We start from the raw sequence: 23,516 nt of genomic DNA on the forward strand, positions 1-23,516 counted from the left end.
AGCTCCAGCATGTGAGCACATCACTTCCTCCATGGAAAAGAAGGTGACTGTCCTAAAGAACCAGGGCCAGCAAAATACTCAGTGGCTACTGAATGTATGCTTGAACCTGCAATCTGTCTGACAATGTGCCCATACAGTCATGACTAGGCAAGAGGGAACAAGGCATAGTCCAGGTGCCTCTTCTCTTTTGGGAGTCAGGGAGGTGCTATTGATTATTGAGAGTGAGAAGGCATGCCAGCAATCCACCCTGGGCAAATCATGTCAGGGTGCTCCATGGATGCACCCTGACATCACCATTGACCCGCCCTCAGTGACCTTCGACTCTCCCTTGGTCAGCCTTGTTCTGCCCTCTGTTATCCTTGACCTTGCCCTTGATTAACCCTGACTTCCCCTCTGGCATCCAGCTGTCTCCCTGCTTGCACCCACACCCCGCCTTAGTTCAGCCAACACCCTCTCTTGAGCAGCCACGAACCGCACTACAAAAAGCATCTGAACCTCCACTCCCCATCCCAATGAGCTTTCCCAATAAGAAAAGCAGCTTCAACACACTCCAAATCCACTTTGATGACTACCTCGCCAACACTGTGCCGGCTTTAACCAGATGTGAAAGTGAAGGAACACATTTCCCCTTCACCTCCAACTTAACCACATAGGTAACATTTCATCTGTCCTTTAATAGCATGCATGACATGCTATTTCATTACAAATAGGATCCAACTGTCTGCCATCGGAAAACTCGATTCCCTCCAAGCCGATACCAACTTAATTTGGCGAGTTTTTCCCAACATTGGAAACCTACCTAAGTTCCCTACCTGTATCTCTCCCCGCACCTTCAGCCACACTAAACTGAGGGAGAGCAGGACAACGGAGATACGTCAGGGTGCTTCAGCAAAATAGATGCAATGAGTCTAATAGCTTCCTTCTGAGTTATAAACTTTTAAAGTTCCATGGTAATATAACAAGATGTCAGAATTTTGCCTTTTGAATGTTGCTGAAAAGAGAAATGCATGTTAGAATCATAGAATCCCTACACTGCAGAAGAGACCATTTGGCTCATCTGGACCGCACCAAGCCACTGAAAGAGCACACTACCCCGGCCCAATTCCCTGCTCTAACCCCATCACCCACACATTAATCACGGCTAATCCACCTAATCTGCACATCTAGGACATCAAGGGGCAAGTTATCATGGTCAATTCATCGAACCTAAACCTTGCACTCATCAGGATAAACACAAGAATACTAAATTTCAAATGATCGCAACAATTTGTACTACGGGACAAAACTGGTCAGCAAGTCAACTCTGATTGGTCAAGGTGTTGCCATGGAGAAAGCAACAGGGACCTGTAGGCTACCCAAGCTAATGGGTAATTCAAACAAGATGCAAGGCTTGAACATATTCCTTTTGTTTGCAGAGGACAAATCCCTGTGGATGAGCATTTGCCACTGCTCACAAGTATAAATGAGCCATGTTGGGCTGATTATCTTGTTTGTCAATGTAGCTATTATGAATCTGCTCAAGGAGTTTTATTTAATGACTAGCAGACATTTACTGCAAGTCTGTAGATCTATTTTTTGCTTTAATCCATCAGATCTTTGGTTAAATTGAAATGCATTTAACTTACTACTTTTCCAATTAAATGGATAAATTAATCAGTTTATTACAAAGTTGAGGTTCACAAAGCTGTACTTGAAGTGTATATGCAAATCTATGACCTTGCAAAACAACTAACAGTACTGACTTAACATTGTGAGGAAGTAGTTAGCTATTATTTGTATTGCCCTTAAGACTGCTGAATATGGGTGCATCATTAAACACAGTAATATTTGTATGAACACAAGCAGTTCAAAACTTACCTCCTGTTTTACATAGGTCATCATCAATGCCAGTTAATATGTTTGCAAGATCTTCATGTCCAGCCTGTTTTAGTGTATTTAAAAACTTGGAGAACCAGCCAGGAGGTTTCATCATTACTCGGCTCAATAATTGCCGGGCTCCTGCTTTATTTCCATTTTGTCTGGTTTCACTTAAGATCTGAAAGGACAGGTATAGATTAGCTTTAAAAAACATTGTCACAATTACGCATTGGTTTATACATTCTTCTAGTCATAAAATTTGAAATTGAGAATGTCACTGAGAGAATGAATAGGACTGTTGGATCTTCAGCATTAACTTAAAGCAGGAGAGGCAAAAAAAATTCTGCCCAAAGGATGATGCCTTTGGAATGTACCATTCCCTCAGCACTGCACTGAGGAACCAATCTATATCTGATGATCAAATTCCTGTTTCTGACTCAGAGGAATGAATGAGCTACAAATTGGGTGATACAGTGGCACAGTGGTTGGCACTACTGCCTTACAGTGCCAGGGATCCTGGTTCGATTCCTGGCCTGGGTCACTATTTGTGCAGAGTCTGCACCTTCTCCATACGTCTACGTGGGTTTCCTCCGACAATCCAAAAGACATGCCAGTTAGGAGCACTGACTATTCTAAATTCTTCCTCAGTGTACCAAACAGGCACCGGAGTGTGGCAACAAGGGGATTTTCACAGTAACTTCATTTCAGTGTTAATGTAGGCCTACTTGTGACAACTTTAAATTGAGTCAAGCTGACTACATAATAATAGTCCCTATACTTCATGGATGGCACGGTGACACTCACAGCGCCAGGAACCTGGACATGACCCTAACATGCATTTCTCTTTTCAGCAATATTCAAAAAGGAAAATTGTGACATCTCATTATGTTACCATGGAACTACAGAAGTTTATAACACAGACTCAGATGTAATTATTGCTCAGGAGTAGGAAATTCTGGGCTCTTTGTGTGTGTATGCTTCATGTTTATCCTAGTTCCTGTTGTCACTTTATTTTCAAGCTTTTCCTTTACAAATTTATTTCTATGATCTCATTCTTAATGAAAACTGCTTAAATAAATGAGTCATCCTTGTAATTGCAGAATATGACCACTTGGTGGCAATGTGTTATCATTTCCCCATAAATTACTAAAATACTGACCATTTTAATCGACAATTTTTACTCCATAACAGAAACTTATGTGCTAAAACTATATGTTTCACAATCAAATTATCAAAATTTAGCAAACTGTTTAACTGTCTTCTGAGTCCTTTTAATGCCTGTATAATGTTTTAATCGGAAAGCCTCAGTCTTCCTTGGTGATAACCGTACCATGACTTGTGACAAACTGACTTTGAACAGAGCGTTCTGGGTATGTGTGCAATACTTAGTTTCAGAGATGGACCTTTCCATTCTGTTGATATGAAAATTTCTTTTGTCTCCAGCAGATTCTGGTCAGCTATTTTTCAAAACCATTTGAAGAAAATCCAGAGAACACATTTCAAAAGCATCATCATCAGATTTACGTTCATGAGTACATTTTTAAAAAAAATTTTTTAAAAAAATACAGCAGCAAGTGGCAAAATACAAAAGGTGGCCATGCACTGATCACGTACTTATGTTAACTCTGTTGTGTGATCTATGCACCTTAAAAACACAGAAACATAGAAGCAGCAGGAGGAGGCTATTTGGCCCTTCGAGCCTGCTCCGCCATTCACTAAGATCATGGCTGATCATCCAACTCAATAGCCTAATCCTGCTTCTTCCCCATAACCTTTGACCCCAAGTTTAGAAACATAGAAGATATCTTTCAGATGAGATGTTAATTTGAGGCTTCATCTGCTTGCTTAGGTGGATGTAACCGATCCCATGGCATTATTGCAAAGCGGAGCAGGGGAGTTCTCACTGCTGGTGTCCTGACTTATATTTATTTCTTAATTAACATGACTAAACGTAGATCATTAATGTTTGGAAGGGCTGGCAGCATGCAAACCGGCTGCCATATTCCCTTCATTACAACAGCAGCTGAACTTCAAACACAACTCATCGGCTACAAAGCACTTTGAGATAGGCCATGAACGACACCAGAGAAAGGTCTTTCTTCCCACTGCAATATGAAAGCACCATAATGGCTCTGAGGGAATCTGGTGCATACTTGTATGGACACTTTCTTGTGGTTGTGTACCAACTCTACATTTACAGAACAAAATCTTTTGCTGTTGACAAAAGCCCCTTGATTTGATTTATTATTGTCACATGTATTGGAATACAGTGAAAAGTATTGCTTCTTGCATGCTACACAAAGCATATCATTCATAGAGTACATAGGTGATAGGGAAAGAAGAGGATGCAGAATATAATGTTGCAATAACAAATAGGGTGAAGAGAATGATCAGCTTAATGTAGGGTAGGTCCATTCAAAAGTCTGATAGCAGCAAGGAAGAGGCTGTTCTTGAGTCAGTTGGGACATGTTCTCAGACTTTTGTATCTTTTTCCCAATGGAAAAAGGTGTAAAGGAGCATGTCTGAGGTGTGTGGCATCCTTGATTATGCTGGCTGTTTTTATGAGGCAGCGGGAAGTGTAGACAGAATCAATGGATGGATGAAGTGTTTGCATGATGGACTATGCCACATTCACAACACTTTGTAATTTCTTGTGGTCCTGGTCAGAACAGGAGCTGTACCAAGCTATGATACACCATCATGCTTTCTATGATGCATCTGTAAACATTGGTGAGAGCCGCAATGGACAGGCCAAATTTTCTTAACCTCCTGGGGAAGTAGAGGTGTTGGTGGGATTTCTCAACTATAGAGTCAGCATGGAGAGAACAGGGTGTTGGTGGCCTAAACACCTGGTTAATTTGGTGGTATTGGATTGCTTTGTGTGTGCGCACGAACAGGGAGAAGTCACAAAAAGAAGTACCAGGTCACCCTGTACTTGTGGGAAACCAGCCAGAGATGTGAATTAGACTTACATTGACTCTGGCTGTTCATCACAGAAGAAGCTGACGTAAGTCAACGCCCTGGGTAAACATTTTACAGGGAAGTTAGAGCGCCAAATTTACATTAAGATGCTCAAGTCTATGCCAATGTTTACGTCTACACAAACCTCCCCTCACTTAAATTCATCTCACCCTATCAGCATATCCTTTATCTCCAGCTTCCCCTTAAATTCAACTCTACTAATCCAATGCAGTGTGAATTGCACATTTTCATCACCCTCTGGACACAGAAGTTCCTCCTGAATTCCAATTGTATGTTTCATCCAGCTCTGGAATGGGCAAGGTGAAGTCAAAGTGATCATTTCCTTGGTGACCAAGATAAATTATTCAGGCCCCACCCACACAGCCTGTGGGTAAAGATTGCTAAAATGGAATATATAAACTGGCTGTCAATCTCAAGTGTAACATAAAGGTCAAGTGGTGAATGGATTTTGTAGTCCAGTGTATGTTATTCATGGTAAAGAGCTGCATTGTAGTTAATGATTTATTCATGATAAGGGGTGCGCTGTGGTCACATATGTACTTCATTTTAAAGGTTGCACTGTGGGAATGTATGAGTTATTCATGATATGTGTAGAGTGGCCACATGTTTTATTCATGGTAAGCACTGACAGTGGCTATATATGTGTTATTCATGCTCTGGGGCTCCCACCGAATTCTGATACATGTGGAAAAAGAGGCCCATCAATGCTTATTTATCCATTCTACAGCGCTGCCTTAAGCATTGCCCTCATCAACTAGTACAAAATGGTAGAGGACACAATGGAAGTAAGGATGTGAGGGGAAGTGCATGTTTGGGTGGAGCTTGAGCTGCTGAGAGCCACACTTCCCCCTAAATCCCACCCAAGAAGTAAAACGGTGGCTTCCTTCCCTATTGTACAACTCCCTCCAAAAAGAGGAAAAAAGGCAGCGAAAGAAGCAAAAGTAGAGAAAGAGCAGCAGAAGGCAAAGGCAAGAAAGACAGAAGCGGGAGAAAAGAAGCAGAGAAAAACAGCTACTTTCAGACAACAGACATCAGTAGGAGACTTATAGGACTATAACTTCCTTGGAGTGTTGGACTATCACTCCTTGCCCAATTACTTATGTGAAATTTCTTCCTTGCCTTTCCCCGCCCAACCTTCTGCCACAGGCTGGGCGAGATCTAAGCAGCACAGTTATCTCAGAAGCCCATGTTGCAGTCTGGCAGAATCTGATTGAAGGAGGACATGCCCCCCATTTGATGACTAGCTGCCATTAATGAGCTAAGTTTAAATGTGTCACAATCCCAACTGGTGTTACTACCCGACATGTCAGATTCCAGGGTGGAATCTGGCCTGATAGATCCTAACCATTTTTTTGGTTAGATACTTGAATGAACCAGAATCATAGAAGTGCCAAGGAATATTTAACAAAAGAATAAAACATTTATTAAACAAGAAATGATTAACCATAATATTAGAAAAGACTAACTATAATACATCACACCTTCTCCCTAGCAGTGCCTTTACAGATATATACAGAATTGTAAGCATAACACAAATTACAGAACCTATTTTATACTCGAATGTTCTTAGTGAGTACATAATCCAGGTAAACCAATAAGCAAAATGTGGTCAGACACCCCACATTCTGAAACTGATAGATGTCACCCAATACAACTTCTGTGGATATCTCATCAGCTCCACAGGCACTTGTCACACGTTGAGGTCACTGGAACTTTTACTTTCACAGGAGGGTTTCCAATCTCTGCTCTCGAAGAATATGTCTTGGAATCTTCTCCCACACAAAGGTTTCCCCTTTCCTAAGGATGCACCTCCAGGATTTCAACCTCCTTTTGATATTCCTCTGCCCTGGATCACCAATTGCATTCAATCTTCCATGCAATCTCTCAGGTACCCAGCCAAGCCAACAAAACACCTCTGCTTCTTAGGCTGCATTAAGATGTAACCAGCCTTTTGATCACCTCAGAGGGCTGGTTTCTCACAATGACAGCATCTTGCAGCCTTATTTCTACATTAGAGCATTTCTCTTTGCTCTTGACGTCACTGAACAGAACCTTTTATTCCAGATTCCTGTTCTTTGTTTCTCTGACTTCACAGTCTTCCCGGCACTCTTTTCTGTCCCATTCCCCAGTTTGTGAAATTTTCTTTTGTTCGTTTGGAGAATCTGTTCTCTGCAGCTCCCTGTTCTGTGTCCACCTATTCCTGGCAATAGATTACAACTGACTCAAATGGTCTTTCTAATTCAGAGTGGCCTCTGGTTGCTAAGCAACATCCAAGTTTTTTTTTAAATCTTGTTTGCTTTTACTTGATAAAACCCTCATTACAATGCAGGCATCTTTTAAAGTGAATAAACTTAACCCATTCTTAACACACAAATACAGAAACTCAAAATTAAGCTTACTTAGAGATTTACCTTATTTCTAATACCCACAAAAACAAATATAAATGACTTAAAACTACCTCTATTACCCAACAAATGTCCATTGAAATTGATAGGCCAGGGAGAAGGTATGTATCTAAAGTAAGTGGTTATGATTTACAGGATGGGAGAATCTAAGGTCAGGGTGAGGTGGGCAGGGGAATGTTGGACTTGGAGGTGGATCAGCAGTGTGAAGGCCTGGTTGGATGTTGGGAGTGTCGGCAGGGGTGGTGCTTGGATGCTGGGGGCAAGACATGTGGTGGGAGATGTCGGACATCAGATGGGTCTATTGTGGAGGGGGGGTGGGGTTGGGTGTCAGGTCAGGGCGAATCCTACGGGGAGTCAGGGGGTGAAGAATACCATAAAAGGGTAGTCAGCAGGTGGGGGGGAATCTGTGTGGTAGGGCACAGTAACCAAGAAGCAGGGATTCCCCTGTCCCTGCAGGGGGGAAGACTGAGAGTGTGGAAGGGAGCCCCATGGGGCTGGAGCTAGGGAGTGGCCACCAACAGAAGATTTTCTAGTCCTGGAAGGCTTTCAGTTAAACCAGCAGAACCTCCCAAAACCATTAAGAAAGAGAGAGAGACACTTCTTTCCAGCTTGATGTCCCTTCTAAAACTAAAGCCTGCATCAGAGAACTGAAAACGAAAGAGCTCCTGTCATCTGACCTGCCAACCACTTTTCCTCCTGACAACGCAGGATCATGAAATTAATAACCAAAATAAAAATATACAACCCCCACTTAAACCACTTAAGGAGCAATATAAAAGGGCTCTTCCTAGACAACCTGGTGCCACTATGAGAGCGGAGAGCTACAAAGAATATGATTTAAAACAAAACCTTTACACTCGGTACACTAATGTCACCATGTCCTCTTGATCACTATCACTATCCTACCCACAGCTCACAACTCTTCCATGTTTTGCATCATTCCCTGATTTTGAAATTGTGCCACATCTACATTATTTGTATATTTTATGAAAAGCAGGGATGTTAATTCCAGCCCTCCAGGAAAGCCCATTTGATAAGTATCTAGTTCATGGTTCACAGGAATATTTTGGAGGTAATTTTTAGTTCTTGCAAGAATAAAGTTTAACTGTAGAAAATGGGAGAAATGCTACTCAAACAGCTTGAAGACTATTACACTTAAAAGTTTGAGGTCATGTTGACTTAAGGGGTTAAAAGCTAGAAAGTTAAGGATGATTAGCTGGAGAATCGAGGGCAAGATGGCTACAATGCTTGAGGAGAAATACAGGCCAGGGAGTGGTTTTGTTTTGGGAGTGTTGATAAAGTCAACATACTCTGACTTTAAGAGCGCAGTTTGGAAACTTCAAACCCTTTCACACATGCAGACTTGGATGGAATGCCCATGCGCCATTTGGCATTTTTGAGTTCCTTCAGACTGTGTAGGGAAAAAAAAGGCACAAAAACACAGTTCGGAAGCTGAGCACCATTGAAATCAAATGTTGCAGGCAGAGTATAGGGAGAGGATCAGGTAAAGGGAAGAGTGAGAAGGGACAGGGAGATGGACACACATAGAGTACAGGGAGACAGTCAGGTAAAGGGTTCAGGTAGAAGGGACAGAGAGAAGTCACAAAAGAAGTATCAGTTGGGGAGGGGTGCAGAGACAGGTCCCAGTTTAATTAAAGATAAGAAAAGGTAATTGGATAGAGCTCAGATGAAGCCCTGGTAATTGGAGATGGTATGAAATCTCACAACACCAGGTTAAAGTCCAACAGGTTTATTTGATTGTAAACGCCACAAGCTTTCGGAACGCTGTCGAGGTGAATGGAGAGTTCTGATCAGAAACTGGGCATATAAAGGCACACACAGTTTACAGGATACTGATTAGAATGCGAGTCTTTACAGCTAATCCACTATTCAAATCTTAAAGGTGCAGACAATGTGAGTGGAGATAGCATTAAGCAGAGGTTAAAGAGATCTGCATTGTCTCCAGACAGGACAGTAAGTGAGATTTTGCAAGTTCAGGCAAGTCATGGGGTTACAGATAGTGTGACATGAGCCCAAGATCCTGGTTAAGGCCGTCCTCATGTGTGTGGAACTTGGCTATCAGTCTCTGCTCAGCGACTCTGCACTGTTGTATGTCATGAAGGCTGCCTTGGAGAACATTTACCCGAAGATCAGAGGCCGAATGCCCGTGACCGCTGAAGTGTTCGCCAACAGGAAGGGAACAATCTTGCTGGGTGATTGTCGAGCGATGTTCATTCATCCGTTGTTGTAGTGTCTGCATGGTCTCCCCAATGTACCATGCTTCGGGACATCCTTTCCTGCAGCGTATTAGGTAGACAATGTTGGCCGAGTTGCAAGAGTACGTGCCATGCATCTGGTGGATGGTGTTCTCATTGTGAGATGATGGCATCCATGACGATGATCCAGCATGTCTTGCAAAGGTTGCTGCGGCAGGGTTGTGTGGTATTGTGGTCACTGTTTTCCTGAAGACTCGGTAGTTTGCTGCGGACAATGATCTGTTTGAGGTTGTGCAGTTGTTTGAAGGCAAGAAGTGGGGGTGTGGGGATGGCCCTGGTGAGATGTTCATCTTCATCGATGACACGTTGAAGGCTCCGGAGAAGATGTGATAGCTTCTCCGCTCCGGGGAAGTACTGGATAACGATGGGTACTCTGTCCACCGTGTCCCGTGTTTGTCTTCTGAGAAGATTGGTGCGGTTTTTCACTGTGGCACGTCGGAACTGTTGGTTGATGAGTCAAGCACCATATCCTGTTCTTACGAAGGCATCTTTCAGCGTCTAGAGGTGTCTGTTGCGATCCTCCTCACCTGAGCAGATCCTGTATATACAGAGGGCTTGTCTGTAGGAATGGCTTCTTTAACATATTTAGGGTGGAAGCTGGAGAAGTGGAGCATCGTGAGGTTATCTGTGGGTTTGCGGTACAATGAAGTGCTGAGGTGACCGTCCTTGATGGGGATGCGTGTGTCCAAGAATGCAACTGATTCTGGGGAATAGTCCATGGTGAGTCTGATGGTGGGATGGAACTTGTTGATGTCAACATATAGTTGTTTCAGTGATTGTTTGCCATGAGTCCAAAGGAAGAAAATGTCATCAATGTATCTAATGTATAGCATCAGTTGAAGGTCCTGTGCGGTGAAGAAGTCTTGTTCGAGACTGTGCGTGAAGATGTTGGCATATTGAGGTGCGAATTTGGTCCCCATGGCTGTTCCATGTGTCTGGATGAAAAACTGGTTGTTGAAGGTGATGCCATTGTGGTCCAGGATGAAGCGGATGAGTTGTAAAATTGCATCTGGAAACTGGCAGCTGTCGGCATTGAGTACTGAGGCAGTTGCAGCAATGCCATCATCATGGGGGATGCTGGTGTAGAGCACTGAGGCATCCATTGTGACGAGGAATGTCCCTGGTTCAACTGCTCCATGTGTACTGAGTTTCTGTAGGAAGTCCGTAATGTCGCGACAAAAGCTGGGGGTTCTTTGTACAATGGGTTTCCCTCAATGTAGCCAGAGAGGTTCTCGCACAGGATCCCATTGCCCGATACGATGGGACGGCCGGGTATGTTTGCCTTGTGTATCTTTGGGAGGCAGTAGAGATCTCCAATGCGGGGAGTACATGGGATGAGAGCATGGAGGGTGCTCTGAAGGTCCGGATCAAAGGTCTTGATCAGAGTGTTGTGTTGTCGGATGTGTTCTTTGGTCAGATCTGCGGGTAACTGTCTGTAGTGTTCCACATTGTTCAGTTGTTGGTACACCTCTTTACAGTAATCTGTTCTGTTCAGTATGATGATGGCCCCTCCTTTGCTGGTTTGATGACAATGTTGCTGTTGGTATTGAGAGTGTGGATGGTATTGCGTTGTGCTTGGATGATGTTCAGGGCTGTCTTGTGAGCGCAGTTGATGAATCTGGTGTTGACGCACCACCTGATGGCTTGGGCATACATGTCAAGTCGAGGGCAGTGACCGTCTAGAGGAGTCCAATTGGACTCTCTTCTCTTTGGTTGCTGCACTGCGGATCTCTCTGTTGGCTGTTCCGGTTCATTGGCTGTTTCATTGTGTTCGCTGTTGGCCTCTTGGGGTTTGTGGAAAAACTCCCGCAGCCTCATTCGCCTGATAAATTCCTTTGTGTCTGCTGCGAGACTGATGGGGTCCATTTTGGTGGTGGGGCAGAAACTGAGCCCTTGGCTGAGAACTTCGACTTCATCTGGTTGAAGTGTGTAGTCTGACAAGTTGACAATAGACTTCCCTGCAGTGGTACTGTTTTCTACTGTGGTGCCGGGGGAGGCTTGGTTGTTGCTGGTGGTGATGCAGAGTTTCTCAAGTTTCCTGTTCTTGGTGTGCATGTAGAAGGTGTAGTTTCTTTGTCTCATCTGCTCAGCAGAGTTTCGCACCTGAGCGCAAGTTGAAAATATGAATTCTATCTTGGTTTCCAGGATGCGGCGTTTGCTGTAGAGCTGGTATATGAGGTGGTTGAGGAGTTTGAGGGAGGTGCGACGGCAAAGACTCTCAGTGTAGTCTGTGTTATAGGTTGACCTGAGTAGGTTCATGATTTGTAGTCCTTTTGGTATCTTGTCTGCTGTCTTGTATCTTCGTAAAAACTTGATGTCTGTGTCGATATGCACAATCTTCTTGGAGATCCTCTCCACTTGGAGCCGACAGTTTGCGGTGTCGATGGTAGTCATCATGTGGAGATGCTGGCATTGGACTGGGGTAAACACAGTAAAAAGTCTCACAACATCAGGTTAAAGTCCAATAGGTTTATTTGGTAGTAAACGCCACAAGCTTTCGGAGCGCTGTTCCTTTGTCAGGTGAGTGGAGAGTTCTGATCAGAAACAGGGCAGATAAAGACACACTCAGTTTACAGAATACTGATTAGAATGCGAGTCTTTACAGCTAATCTACTATTCAAGTCTTAAAGGTGTGGGCAATGTGAGTGGAGATAGCATTAAGCATAGGTTAAAGAGATGTGTATTGTCTCCAGACAGGACAGTAAGTGAGATGTTGCAAGTTCAGGCAAGTCATGGGGTTACTGATAGTGCAACATAGACCCAAGATCCCGGTTGAGGCCATCCTCATGTGCGTGGAACTTGGCTACCAGTCTCTGCTCAGCGACTCTGCACTGCCATATGTCGTGAAGACACACCAGATACACGGCACATACTCTTGCAACTCGGCCAACGTTGTCTACCTAATACGCTGCAGGAAAGGATGTCCTGAAGCATGGTACGTTGGGGAGACCATGCAGACACTACGACAACAGATGAACGAACACCGCTTGACAATCACCAAGCAAGACTGTTCCCTTCCTGTTGGCGAACACTTCAGCGGTCACAGGCATTCGGCCTTTGATCTTCGAGTTAACATTCTCCAAGGCGGCCTTCACAACATACGACAGCGCAGAGTCACTGAACAGAGACTGATAGCCAAATTCCACACACATGAGGATGGCCTCAACCGAGATCTTGGGTTCATGTCACACTATCCGTAATCCCCATGACTTGCCTAAACTTGCAACATCTCACTTACAGTCCTGACCATACACATCTCTTTAACCCATACCGAATGCTATCTCCACTCACATTGACTGCACCTTTAAGACTTCAATAGTGGATTAGCTGTAAAGACTCACATTCTAATCAGTATTCTGTAAACTGTGTGTGTCTTTATATGCCCTGTTTCTGATCAGAACTCTCCACTCACCTCAACAGCATTCTGAAAGCTTGTGGCGTTTACTATCAAATAAACCTGTTGGACTTTAACCTGGTGTTGTGAGACTTCTTACTGTGTTTACCCCAGTCCAACGCCGGGATCTCCACAATTGGAGATGGCTCAGGGGAAGCTCTGAAGATCCAAGGAAGCAGTCAAAGATTGGTGGCAGCGTGCTGCGGGCCTTTGAGGAAAAGTCACCCTTTTGTTTTGTTCGGCACAGCCAGAGAGTTGAAGTTGTGCTTGTGAGTTGCTGCCTGAGTGCAGATTCAGGGATCTAGGGGAACAGAATCTCAGGAGATGAGACTGAAACTCTGTAACATGGGCCATTGTTCATGCCATCCATGTTGGAGTGACTTTTGGACAGAATCCCATTAGATCTTCAAAGCTGAAAACATTTCCCTTGTTAAAGGGTCAGAGTTTCAGTGAGATTGGTTGCCTCATAATCTTATGTACGTCTGGGTGAGTTGTTGAGAAATCCATGGACTCTGTCTTGGCTGCAGCTGTAAATTAGTGTACAGTGTGGTGTGTTTGATTATAGTTTACTTGTTAATTCAAATGTACCCCATATTAATCCTGAATGTTAGGGTATGGAGATAGATATTGTAAATTGTTTCATCTTTCTGACTTTGTAAAATTTATTTTCATTTGTTCAAAACTTGTGAAATCTTGTGGCTTTGTTCACTAAGCAAGTGCCTTGATTCTCAAACTGTGTCAACTTTGAAGAAAATATTACTTATCCCTAACCAGACCTTACCAAAAATGTAGGGGTCTGATCTAAGATCATAACATAGGTTAGGGTCTTGTCCAAGATTTTGAATTCACAGATAAATGCAACTGCTGGTACTTGCTGAGGTTGAGGTTAATAAGATTTCCACAGAGAATTTCATGATATTAATTGAAAGGCAGATGGCTTTTATCAATTGTTATATATTTTTCTAAAGAAGGAAGATTTATCCAAGTGATTTGCAATAGTCAACCAAAGCTAGGTTAATCACATTAGTGGAAAAGTGAGCGTTAGAATTAAAAGCAGGGGCAAACAAAGTAAAAATAATTGAGGTAACAGAACAGCATCTGAAACTGGAAGTAGGCAAAAGTTAATCCAGATGGTAATTCAATTGAGTTAGCTCAAATTCAATTACCGATGAAGCAACTTGAGACAGAAACAGAGAGAAATGAAAAGAAAAAGAACTTGGAAAAAAGAGGAAAAAGAATGATGTAAATGTTTGAACTTCAACTCTGGATAGAGAAGTTAGCAAGAGAGGAAAAAGAAAAAAAGCAAAAGAGGTGAAAATGTGAAAGCTTGAGTTTGAATTTCAAAGAGACAAAGAAATTAGACATCATGAGCTCGCTACAGAACAGCTTAGGTTATGGAGTGAAAGAGTGTCTATTGGTTCAGCCAAGGACCTGAATCCCATTCTGAGCTTTGATATAACAAAGAGTCTTCACCTAATGTCTAAATTCACTAAAGATGGGGATGAGAGGTACGTTGGGCAGGACTTTCCAGCTGCACTCACCCCAAAACTGGAAAATGTGGCCCGAGGTCAACAGACATTTGCAAGGTCAGCCCCTCCCCCCACAGCCCACTATGATTCCCGTGGTGAGAATTCCCCCAATATCTCACTTGAAAAGATGGCTACAGAGCTGAATTGGCCAAAGGACACATGAGCTGGAATTTTACCGTCACGCCCACCCCAATTCTGGAACAGGCAAGGTTCGCAGGACGGAATTCTCCATTGGCCTCGGGCAGGATCTTACGAACCAATAGCGGCCATGGATTGTCATTTTGTAAAGTGTTTTAGGGTTTGGTGGGAGAAAGCTATGGCTGTGTATTCTCGCCATCAGGAAGAACAATGTTTTGGATTATGAGTAACCTACAGTACTTAATATTTATGAACTTGTCCTCGAAGCATATCAGTTGAAATTTCAGACTTCAAAGTAAAAGTCGAATTAAATGTTTATAGAATTTACTCGGGAGAAATATTATGGGATCGGTAGTTTCAATCGCTAAAGTTAGAACAAAAGTTTGAGGATGTGACAAAGCTAATGCTACTGGAAGAATTTTGAAACAGTGTGCCAATAGCTATTAGTTCACACCTGGAAGACCATCAGGTTTCGAAGATACAGGGAGCAGTGCTTCTGCCAGATGATATGTCACATTGACATGCTAGGGCAAAGCAAATCTCTATTTGTAAACCGACAGGGAAACTGCAGGAATAGAAAAGAGCCTATGGAACAGGCAGTAGCTGTTTAAATCATGAAAATGTATTGTAGAGAGTAAACATGATGTAAAGAAACTAGTCTGCTTTTATTGCAACAAGACTGCAATAGGTTCTTGATTAATAAGGGGGTCAGGGGTTATGAGGAAAAGACAGGAGAATGGAGATGAGAAAAGTATCAGCCATGATTGAAAGGCAGAGCAGATTCAATGGGCCAAGCGGCCTAATTCTGCTCTATTTCTTATGTCTTATGGTCTTATAGACAAAGCATCTCAAATCTCTTTGTTAGAAGCTGAATGGTAAAGTAAGGGCCGTAATAGGAATGCTTAAGAAGTCTTTAGAAAAGACTGTACCAAAAAAGGGAATGGGCATTGGAACCATAGCTATGATAAAAGAGAACCTCATGACCCACAAGAAAGGGGGATATAGCTCAGGACTGTCAAAGGAATCGTTCCTTCAAACCTTAGTGAAGGTTTGAAAGGTTTTGTTTTGAAGAGAGAGGTGTTCTCTTCTCCCTCCCACAAAACAGGAAACATATTAATATTCTGAGAGACAGTCGGACAGATCAGCCATTGATGGTAGCTCTTGATATAATTTGTGTTCCAGATGGTTTGATGAAGGACAAAGCATTAATAGGAGATATTCGTGGCACATGTGAGTCTGTTTCCTCATGTAAGGTCAATATACGAAGTGACTTAGTAAGCAGAATTATTATTGAGGCAATTGTTCCTAGATTACCTCTTGAAGGGGTTGATTTTATATTGGGTAATGATTTGATCAGCGTAGACAGCAAAATAGCAATGACTGTTGTAGCAAGCACCTGATCATGCTGATCTTGCCAAACTCCTAAAAACTACTGTGGCCAAACATGAGAAGCTTACTGCCACCAGCAATTAAATGACAGAAAAGCTGATTCGTGTAAAGCTTTCACACATGAAAGAGGTGTTTGCTAGTGAAAAAAAGAACTGGTGAGAATACTTGAGTGTCAGTCAAAGAAAGTAGAACACTTCAATAAGAACTTGCAATGCCTAATTGATAAGTTTGTAGGAGCAAATTCAACAGATGGATCTTCAATTAAACTTGATGAACTTAAGTATCAGAAATCTCTATTAAGTATCATGAAAAGTGCCTTGAACAGTCACAGGGATTGCTGATGGATCAGAACAGTGCTTTAATGCAGAATTAAAAACTGAATCTGATGAACTGTTGGAGAGTCATTATAGTCATAGAGTCATAAAGGCATAGAGGTTTATAGCATGGAAACAGATCCCCCGGCCCAATTTGTCCATGTGCCCTTCTTTTTATTCACCAAGCTAGTCCCGTGTTTGGCCCATATCCCTTTATGCCATTTTACCCATGTAACTGTCTAAACGCTTTATAAAAAACAAAACTGTACCCGCCTCTACTACTGCCTCTGGCAGCTTGTTCCAGACACTCACCATGCTCTGTGTGAAGAAATGGCCTCTTTGGACCCTTTTGTATCTCTCTCCTCCCACTCTAAACCTATGCCCTCTAGTTTTAGATTCCCACATCTTTAGAAAAAGATGTTGGCTATCCAGCTGATCTACACTGCTCATTATTTTATAGACCTCTAAAGTAATAAAATTCTCAAACTTTGATGCCATATGGCAAACAAGAAAGAGATGTGTGAAATGGAAAGGAAGTCCAAACTTGAAAAGTGGATAAGAAACATTTTAACAAATTAGGGATGTGGCAAGTGAATTGAAAAAATCTAAGAAGCAATCGGTAACCATAGAAAAACATTCTGAAATCAAGGAATGTGCATGTGAAGTTGTTAAGCTTGTAGAAGCGTGCAGAAGATGACTCTGAAATGGTGGTGGCATGGTGGAATAGCTGTTAGCACTGCTGCCTCACAGCGCTAGGAACCCGGGTTCAATTCTGGCCTTGGATCATTGTCTGAGTGGAATTTGCACATTCTCTCCATGTCTGCGTGGGTTTCCTCTGGGTGCTTCGGTTTCCTCCCACAGTCCAAAGATGTCTGGGCTAAGTTGATAGGGCATGCTAAATTGCCTTTTAGTATCAGGGGGACTAGCAGGGTAACTATGTGGGGTTATGGGGATTGGGCCTGGGTGGGATTGTTGTCAGTGCATATTCAATGGGCCAAGTGCCTCCTTCTGCTCTGTAAAGATTCTATGAAGCAAAGACAACTAATGCAGCTGAGATGAACATAAAGATTAGTTAACTTGGAAAAGAATTGGAAAATAAGAGAATACACAAATATTTGGGTAAAATTATGAAAATGAAGATTTAATTTTCCAAGCATCAATAAGAAGAACATGAACATGTGCAGAAGGACAAGGGCAGCAGATACATGGGAACACTCCCACACGGAAGTTCCCTTCCAAACCACCCATCATCTTGACTTGGAAATATATCACTGTTCCTTCATTATCGTTGGATCACGATCCTGGAAATCCCTTCCTAACAACCCTGTGGGTGTATCTACACCACACAGAAGGCAGTTCACAATCGCCTTCTCAAGGGCAATTATGGATGGGCAATAAATGCTGGGCTAGCCAGTGATGCCACATCCCCTGAATGAGAAAAAACAGAGAATGACTTGTGCAAAGAGAAAACTCCCTTGGTGCAAATGTATTCATTTATTCATCTGGTGTTGATCAAAATTCAGGAAGTGAAATTCTGTTATGGAGGAAGTGATTGAGGAAGATCATTTTGAAGCTGTTTGCAAATTAGGCAGACATGATCTCCATCAAAAATTTAAAGGACCAACTGAAATGTTCTCATTAATAGAAGCCTAAGAAAGCCTCCATGTTCTTCTGCATTAAAATTGAGAAACCTGTGCAAAAGTCATTTGGATCACAGAGCACATATATTATATATATCCATGTGTGACAAGAGGTAGGCCACCAGAGTTTTGGTTTACAGTCCACCAGAAAACCCTGGTACAAAATAGTAATGCAAGTTGTTCAAGCTGCTCCTAAGAGAAATTTTAATGTATCTCCACTACCTTTGGTTAACCATGAAATGATTATAAGCAAAACCCATGTCATTGTTGGTGTTCTAATCAGAGTTTAAAGAAAGGGTGTAAAAGAAAAGGCAGATTCTGAGTTGTTACAATTCCGTGATTGTTAATTCCTGCTAATCTTACTTTTTACATGCACTGGCTTTGGATTACTAGTCCAGAGACAATATAGTATGTCACTGCCTCCCCTGTTTGGGTGGCATAATCATAAGTTGTACCCAATATTTCACTTTTCCCCTTAAGCTTCAAGTTTTTATCCAATATTTTCCTTAAAGATGCGATGACCATTGCTTCAACCATTGCCTTTTAGCAAACTATTTCATGCTCCAACAATCCTTTCTGTTATAAAGAATTTCTCCTAATCTCACTTCTCATTCATTTGATGATCCCTCATCATTGACTCTCCAACCACAGAAAACTCTTTTTCCCAATTTTTCTCCCAAAATCTCTATTAAATCTTTTAACTTTTTTATAGTTTAGAATATTTCTTTACTTTGTATCCTATTTATGAACTCAAAATGTTGCTGGACTGTTTTTAAATGGTTTTATCAATCACCACTCACCCTTCAAGGAAATTATGCATATAAATGCTTAGACCTCTCACTTCATTTACAACCCTCCAAGTCCTCTCATTAGATTAAATTGCTATTGTTTTGCATGATAATGCACTGCCATACATTATTGAGATTACATTGCATCATCAGCTTTTTGCTCATTTTGCTCATCTGTCTACATCTGCCTCTACCCTTTACATGTCATCAGCAAATTTCAACATTATGGCCCACATCTATGTGCTCCCCAAGAACAAATGGACCCAGCTTTCTTATCATTCAGTACACCGCATTCAGCTTCCTGGAGTTGTCGCTGACCAGAAACTCAACTGGGCCAGGCATATAAATGTGATGGTCATGAGAGCACATTCAAGGCTTGGTAATTTGCAGTGAGCAAGCTACTTCCTGACTCCCCAATGCTTTTCTGCCACCTACAAATCACAAATTGTGTGTGTAATGAATACTTTGCACTTGTCTGGATGGGTTCAGCTGCAACAACACTCATCTTGGCTTTTTGTAGACAACGTAGTCCACTTAATCAACAACTCATCCTCCGCCTGAAATATCCACTTCTTTCATCACCAGAATCTCTCAAACCCATGAAAGTAGAACATCTAGGCAGCTGATTCATGGAAACACCATAATCTCTATGTTCTACACCAAGTCACACCCTATCCCATTCCTTTGTTATCAAAGGATCACAATGCTGGAACTCTCCACCTCCTTGCAGTACCTGTGCAACATAGACTAAAGTGGTGAGGACATTTTCAATGGCACTGTGGAATGAAGTGTAAACAAATAACTCATAAATGCAGCCCTTGCTAGCCATGTGCATGCACCATACTCCGAGCTAAGAAACTCTCAGTGGGCGGCACTGTGGACAACGGTTAGCACTGTTGTCTCACAGCTCCCGGGACCACGGTTCAATTCCCGCCTTGGGTCACTGTCTGTGTAGAATCTGCATGTTCACAGAAACGTAGAAATCATAGAAACCCTACGGTGCAGAAGGAGACCATTCAGCCCATTGAGTCTGCATGACAACAATCTCACTTGAACCCTAACTCCACAACCCCTCACACTTACCCCACTAACCCCTCTAACCTACACATCACGGACAATAAAGGGCAATTTAGCATGGCCAATCAGCCTAACCCACACATCTTTGGACAGTGGGAGGAAACTGGAGCACCCGGAGGAAACCCATGCAAACATGGGGAGAATGTGCGAACTCCACACGTACAGTAACCCAAGCCGGGAATTGAACCCAGGTCCCTGGAGCGCTGAGGCGGCAGTGCTAACCATTGTGCCGCGGTGCCGCCATGCTCTCCCTGTGTCCATGTGGGTTTCCTCCTGGGGCTCTGCTTTCCTCCCACAGTCGGAAAGGCGTGCTGGTTAGATGCATTGGCCATGCTAAGTTCTCCCTCAGTGTACCCGAACAGACGTCGGTGTGGTGACTCAGGGATTTTCACAGTGATTTCATTGCAGTGTTAATGTGAGCCTGCCTATGACACTAGTAAATAAATAAAGCATGTGTAACCCTGCTCCAGCTCAGCAACAATCATTGATGGAATTTGACATTTGAGTGACATCTCACTGACAGAATCCGACCTTTATAAAAAAAAATCGACAAATAAAATAAATTTGTTAAGAAAGGGGCCTGAGACCGACAAAAAAAATTACTCACATTCTCCACATCATCTATGGTCAAAAGACCCTCGGGATAACAACGCAGGGCAACTTCATTTGGTTTCAGCTTGTCAATCAAAGTGGGGTACAGGATATTAATGAGTGCGATCTCTTCATCGTTCTGAGCTTCCAGTGCTGGGGGGATCCCGTTATCACTGTCGAAATTGACATAAGCAGCAGCGTGAGGGCAGCCCCCTTCCCTCAGGGCAGTAAGAAACTCCCCAAACCAGCCTACTGCCCGGGGCTTGCTTATGATTTTGTTGAGCAGGAGGTTGGCGGCAGCCCGATTGCCCTTCTGCACTTTCCTGGCCAGGATCTCCTCCCTATCGGCCTCTTCTATGAACCTGATAAAGTCCAACACAGGCTCCACTTGGATGATCGCGACCAGGCGGTTCCGAAAATTTTCGATATGCGACAGGCGCCGCTTATCCAGCTCGTAATCGCTGCAACTGCCCATGTTGACTGCGGGTGGGCAGAGCTGGCCAGCCTGAGAGGGGAGAAGAAGGGTAGGGGTGGGGGGGGCCAGTGATTTAAATCCTCTGCTTCGTTCAGCTGGCTGAGTGACACTCGCAGGCGGACGCAGTTGTGAGCTCAGCTTCCTCTCTGCTCTCTGCTTTAAAACGATCAGTTTCAGTTTCGATTCCAGGAGGTAAGACAGTGAAACCTGGGTGACGTGGACACCGGGGACTTCCAGCAGCAATGCACAGAGCTTAATAAACACTGCAGCTGTAAAGTCCCGATTTCTGTTTCTGTTTACCAGATCAGAGGTATGTATACACCATCAGATTCCCTCTTACAAATGGCACATTCATTTTCTAATTCACCTTGAAATAAAAACGTTACATTCCCTAGGTTTCAAAATCCATATGCATTTCTGACACTTTTGCCATTTCCTCGCCCCAGTGTACAAGTTTAAAATGTAACATAAAGAATAATATAGAATGAATTAAACTTTTATATATTTGTTTTTTTATATTCCTGAGCCTTAGTAATTTAATGGCACAGTGGTTAACACTGCTGCCTCACAGTGCCAGGAACCTGGGTTTGATTCCCGGCTTGGGTCACTGTCTGTGTGGAGTTTGCACATTCTCCCCATGTCTGCATGGATTTCTTCTGGGTGCTCCAGTTTCCTCCCACAGTCCAAGGATGGATTGGCTATGCCAAATTGCCCTTTAGTGTTGGGGGTTAGTAGGGTGAATAAGTAGGGTTATAGGCTTAGGGCCTTGGTGGGATTGTTGTCAGTGTAGACTCAATGCACTGAATGGCCTCCTTCTGCTATGAGAAACTCTATACCAGAAGTGTCTTGTATGTCAAAATGGGGCTGTTTCACCTTAACAGTAGGGAAGTCATCGTAACCAGAAACCAGACCTCTTACATATTGTTTGGAGAGGCTCAAACTTTACATCAGAGCCAGGAACCCATCAGGAGGCACTCAGACATTATGATTGTGTGTTCAGCCAGTCTCCCTGCAATAGACAACTTACGTACAACTGGGATGGGCTGGCCTATCCTTATGAGTGCTGTGACCTCCCCTCCCAAAACTCTCACCCCATTGGCCAAAAACCAGTGAATATTCAAAGACGTAAGGGGTGGGGGAACTAAAAAAAAAGCCATATTCAAGCCAAACTCCAACAATGACTCCACAAGATCTACTGTGACTTGGGATGATGCAAGAAGGCATGTGAAATCCACCTTCATGCTAAGAGGGCCCTGAGCTCATCTCTTGCCATGAATTCAGTAAATTAAATCCAACAGCCCAATCGATTTCCCCAGACAAGGTAATATCCGTTCCTCAGACAATTAGCCTAGTTTGGGGAAAACTAACTTAATCCACTGCATAAGAATTATTTCTTTAAAGTTAACTTAATCTATTGTGTAAAAATTGTTTCTTTAATTCATTAGTGTTTTTAATAAAGCTAAGTTTGAACCACAGTCCTTTGTCTGTCTCATAAAGTAAAGGCATTTGAGATAAATGTAATAAACTGGTCCAAGTGTCATTATAGAATATTTCACAAACAACAGAGCAGTGATGGTGGATTGGATGGGGAGGAGATTGGCAAGATTAGCTCCTAGCACTGTAAAGAATGGAACAGTTTGTGTTGCTGCTTCCAAAGAGGCAATGGCAAGTGCTTTAGTACTTGCCATTGGTCCATTGGAGAAAGTCCAGAGAAACACAGAGAGAATCTGTCAAACTTAACTAATAAGGAGTCAAGTCTGGACTGGTAGAATAGGAAGGTTAAGGAGGGCTGAAAGATTCGTATAAGAAATTGGGAGGACAGAGCACCTCAGAGGGAGGCACAAAACAAGAAGAGTAGGCTCAGTGAACGTTAAGGAGAAAAGAACTAAAAAGCATGAGAAAATATTGGAAATGGAAATGATGGGTTCATGTCCAGAGTAGCAGCCAAAATGCCCATTTGAATGGATGTAGAAAAAACTGAGGTTATATAGACTTGGTTATGGACCAATTATTAGAATACATCCTGGTAATAAATTCTACCGTGGTATCAGATGGAATTTAATTTTAATTCAATTAATTAATTTAAATCTAGGATGAAAGCTAGTCTCAGTAGTTATGGCCATGGAGCCACTGATTGTTGTACAAAAGTTCCACTTTTGGGAAGAAAATCTATCATCCTTACCTGGTCTGGCCTATATTTGTCTGTAGGCTCAGAGCAATATGGCTGACCCTTCACCTCCCTCAAAGGGTAACCAGGAATGGGCAACACATGCCAACATTACCAGCAGTGCCCACAACCATGAAAGAATAAAAAAATGAAGAGAAGATTGGAGAGAATTGGAGGGAGTTCATAGTTAAACTCAAAGATCCCTTGGTGAGACAATGTAGACAGTGGAGCTGCCATGAACTATTGCACATGTTCTCAAATAAGGTGCAGTGGGCACATGAAGACCATAGTGCAGCTGGAGGCATTTTCATGGCAACAAGGGAGTTGTGCAGAATTCATTTCATATCAGAAAGATGATAGTGAAGTTGAAGCTTATCAAAAGATCCAAAAACAGCAGAAAAATTGACTTTCCTCTGGACAGGAAGCAGTCTATAGTTGTAGCTGAAAAACCAGTAGAACTAGTAGACCAGTCACAGGTTCAACAGAGAACAGCA

The 23,516-nt window shown here is 42.7% G+C and overlaps 1 protein-coding gene across 1 annotated transcript in view; it reads right to left on the bottom strand.

The window, feature by feature from the left end:
- Positions 1-20,975, bottom strand: part of ifih1 (interferon induced with helicase C domain 1) — a 115,492-nt gene extending 94,517 nt beyond the window's left edge. The window contains exons 1-2 of the mRNA XM_080199166.1: positions 20,397-20,975; positions 1,858-2,035 (exon numbers count right to left, since the gene is read on the bottom strand). Coding sequence (XP_080055292.1) covers positions 1,858-2,035; positions 20,397-20,855 — 637 coding nt within the window. The 5' untranslated portion in view covers positions 20,856-20,975. The remainder of the gene's footprint in view (positions 1-1,857; positions 2,036-20,396) is intronic.
- Positions 20,976-23,516: the final 2,541 nt, after the last annotated feature.

This window comes from Carcharhinus amblyrhynchos, chromosome 11, assembly GCF_965287045.1.
Source record: "Carcharhinus amblyrhynchos chromosome 11, sCarAmb.v2.hapA, whole genome shotgun sequence".
NCBI classification, from domain to species: domain Eukaryota; kingdom Metazoa; phylum Chordata; class Chondrichthyes; order Carcharhiniformes; family Carcharhinidae; genus Carcharhinus; species Carcharhinus amblyrhynchos.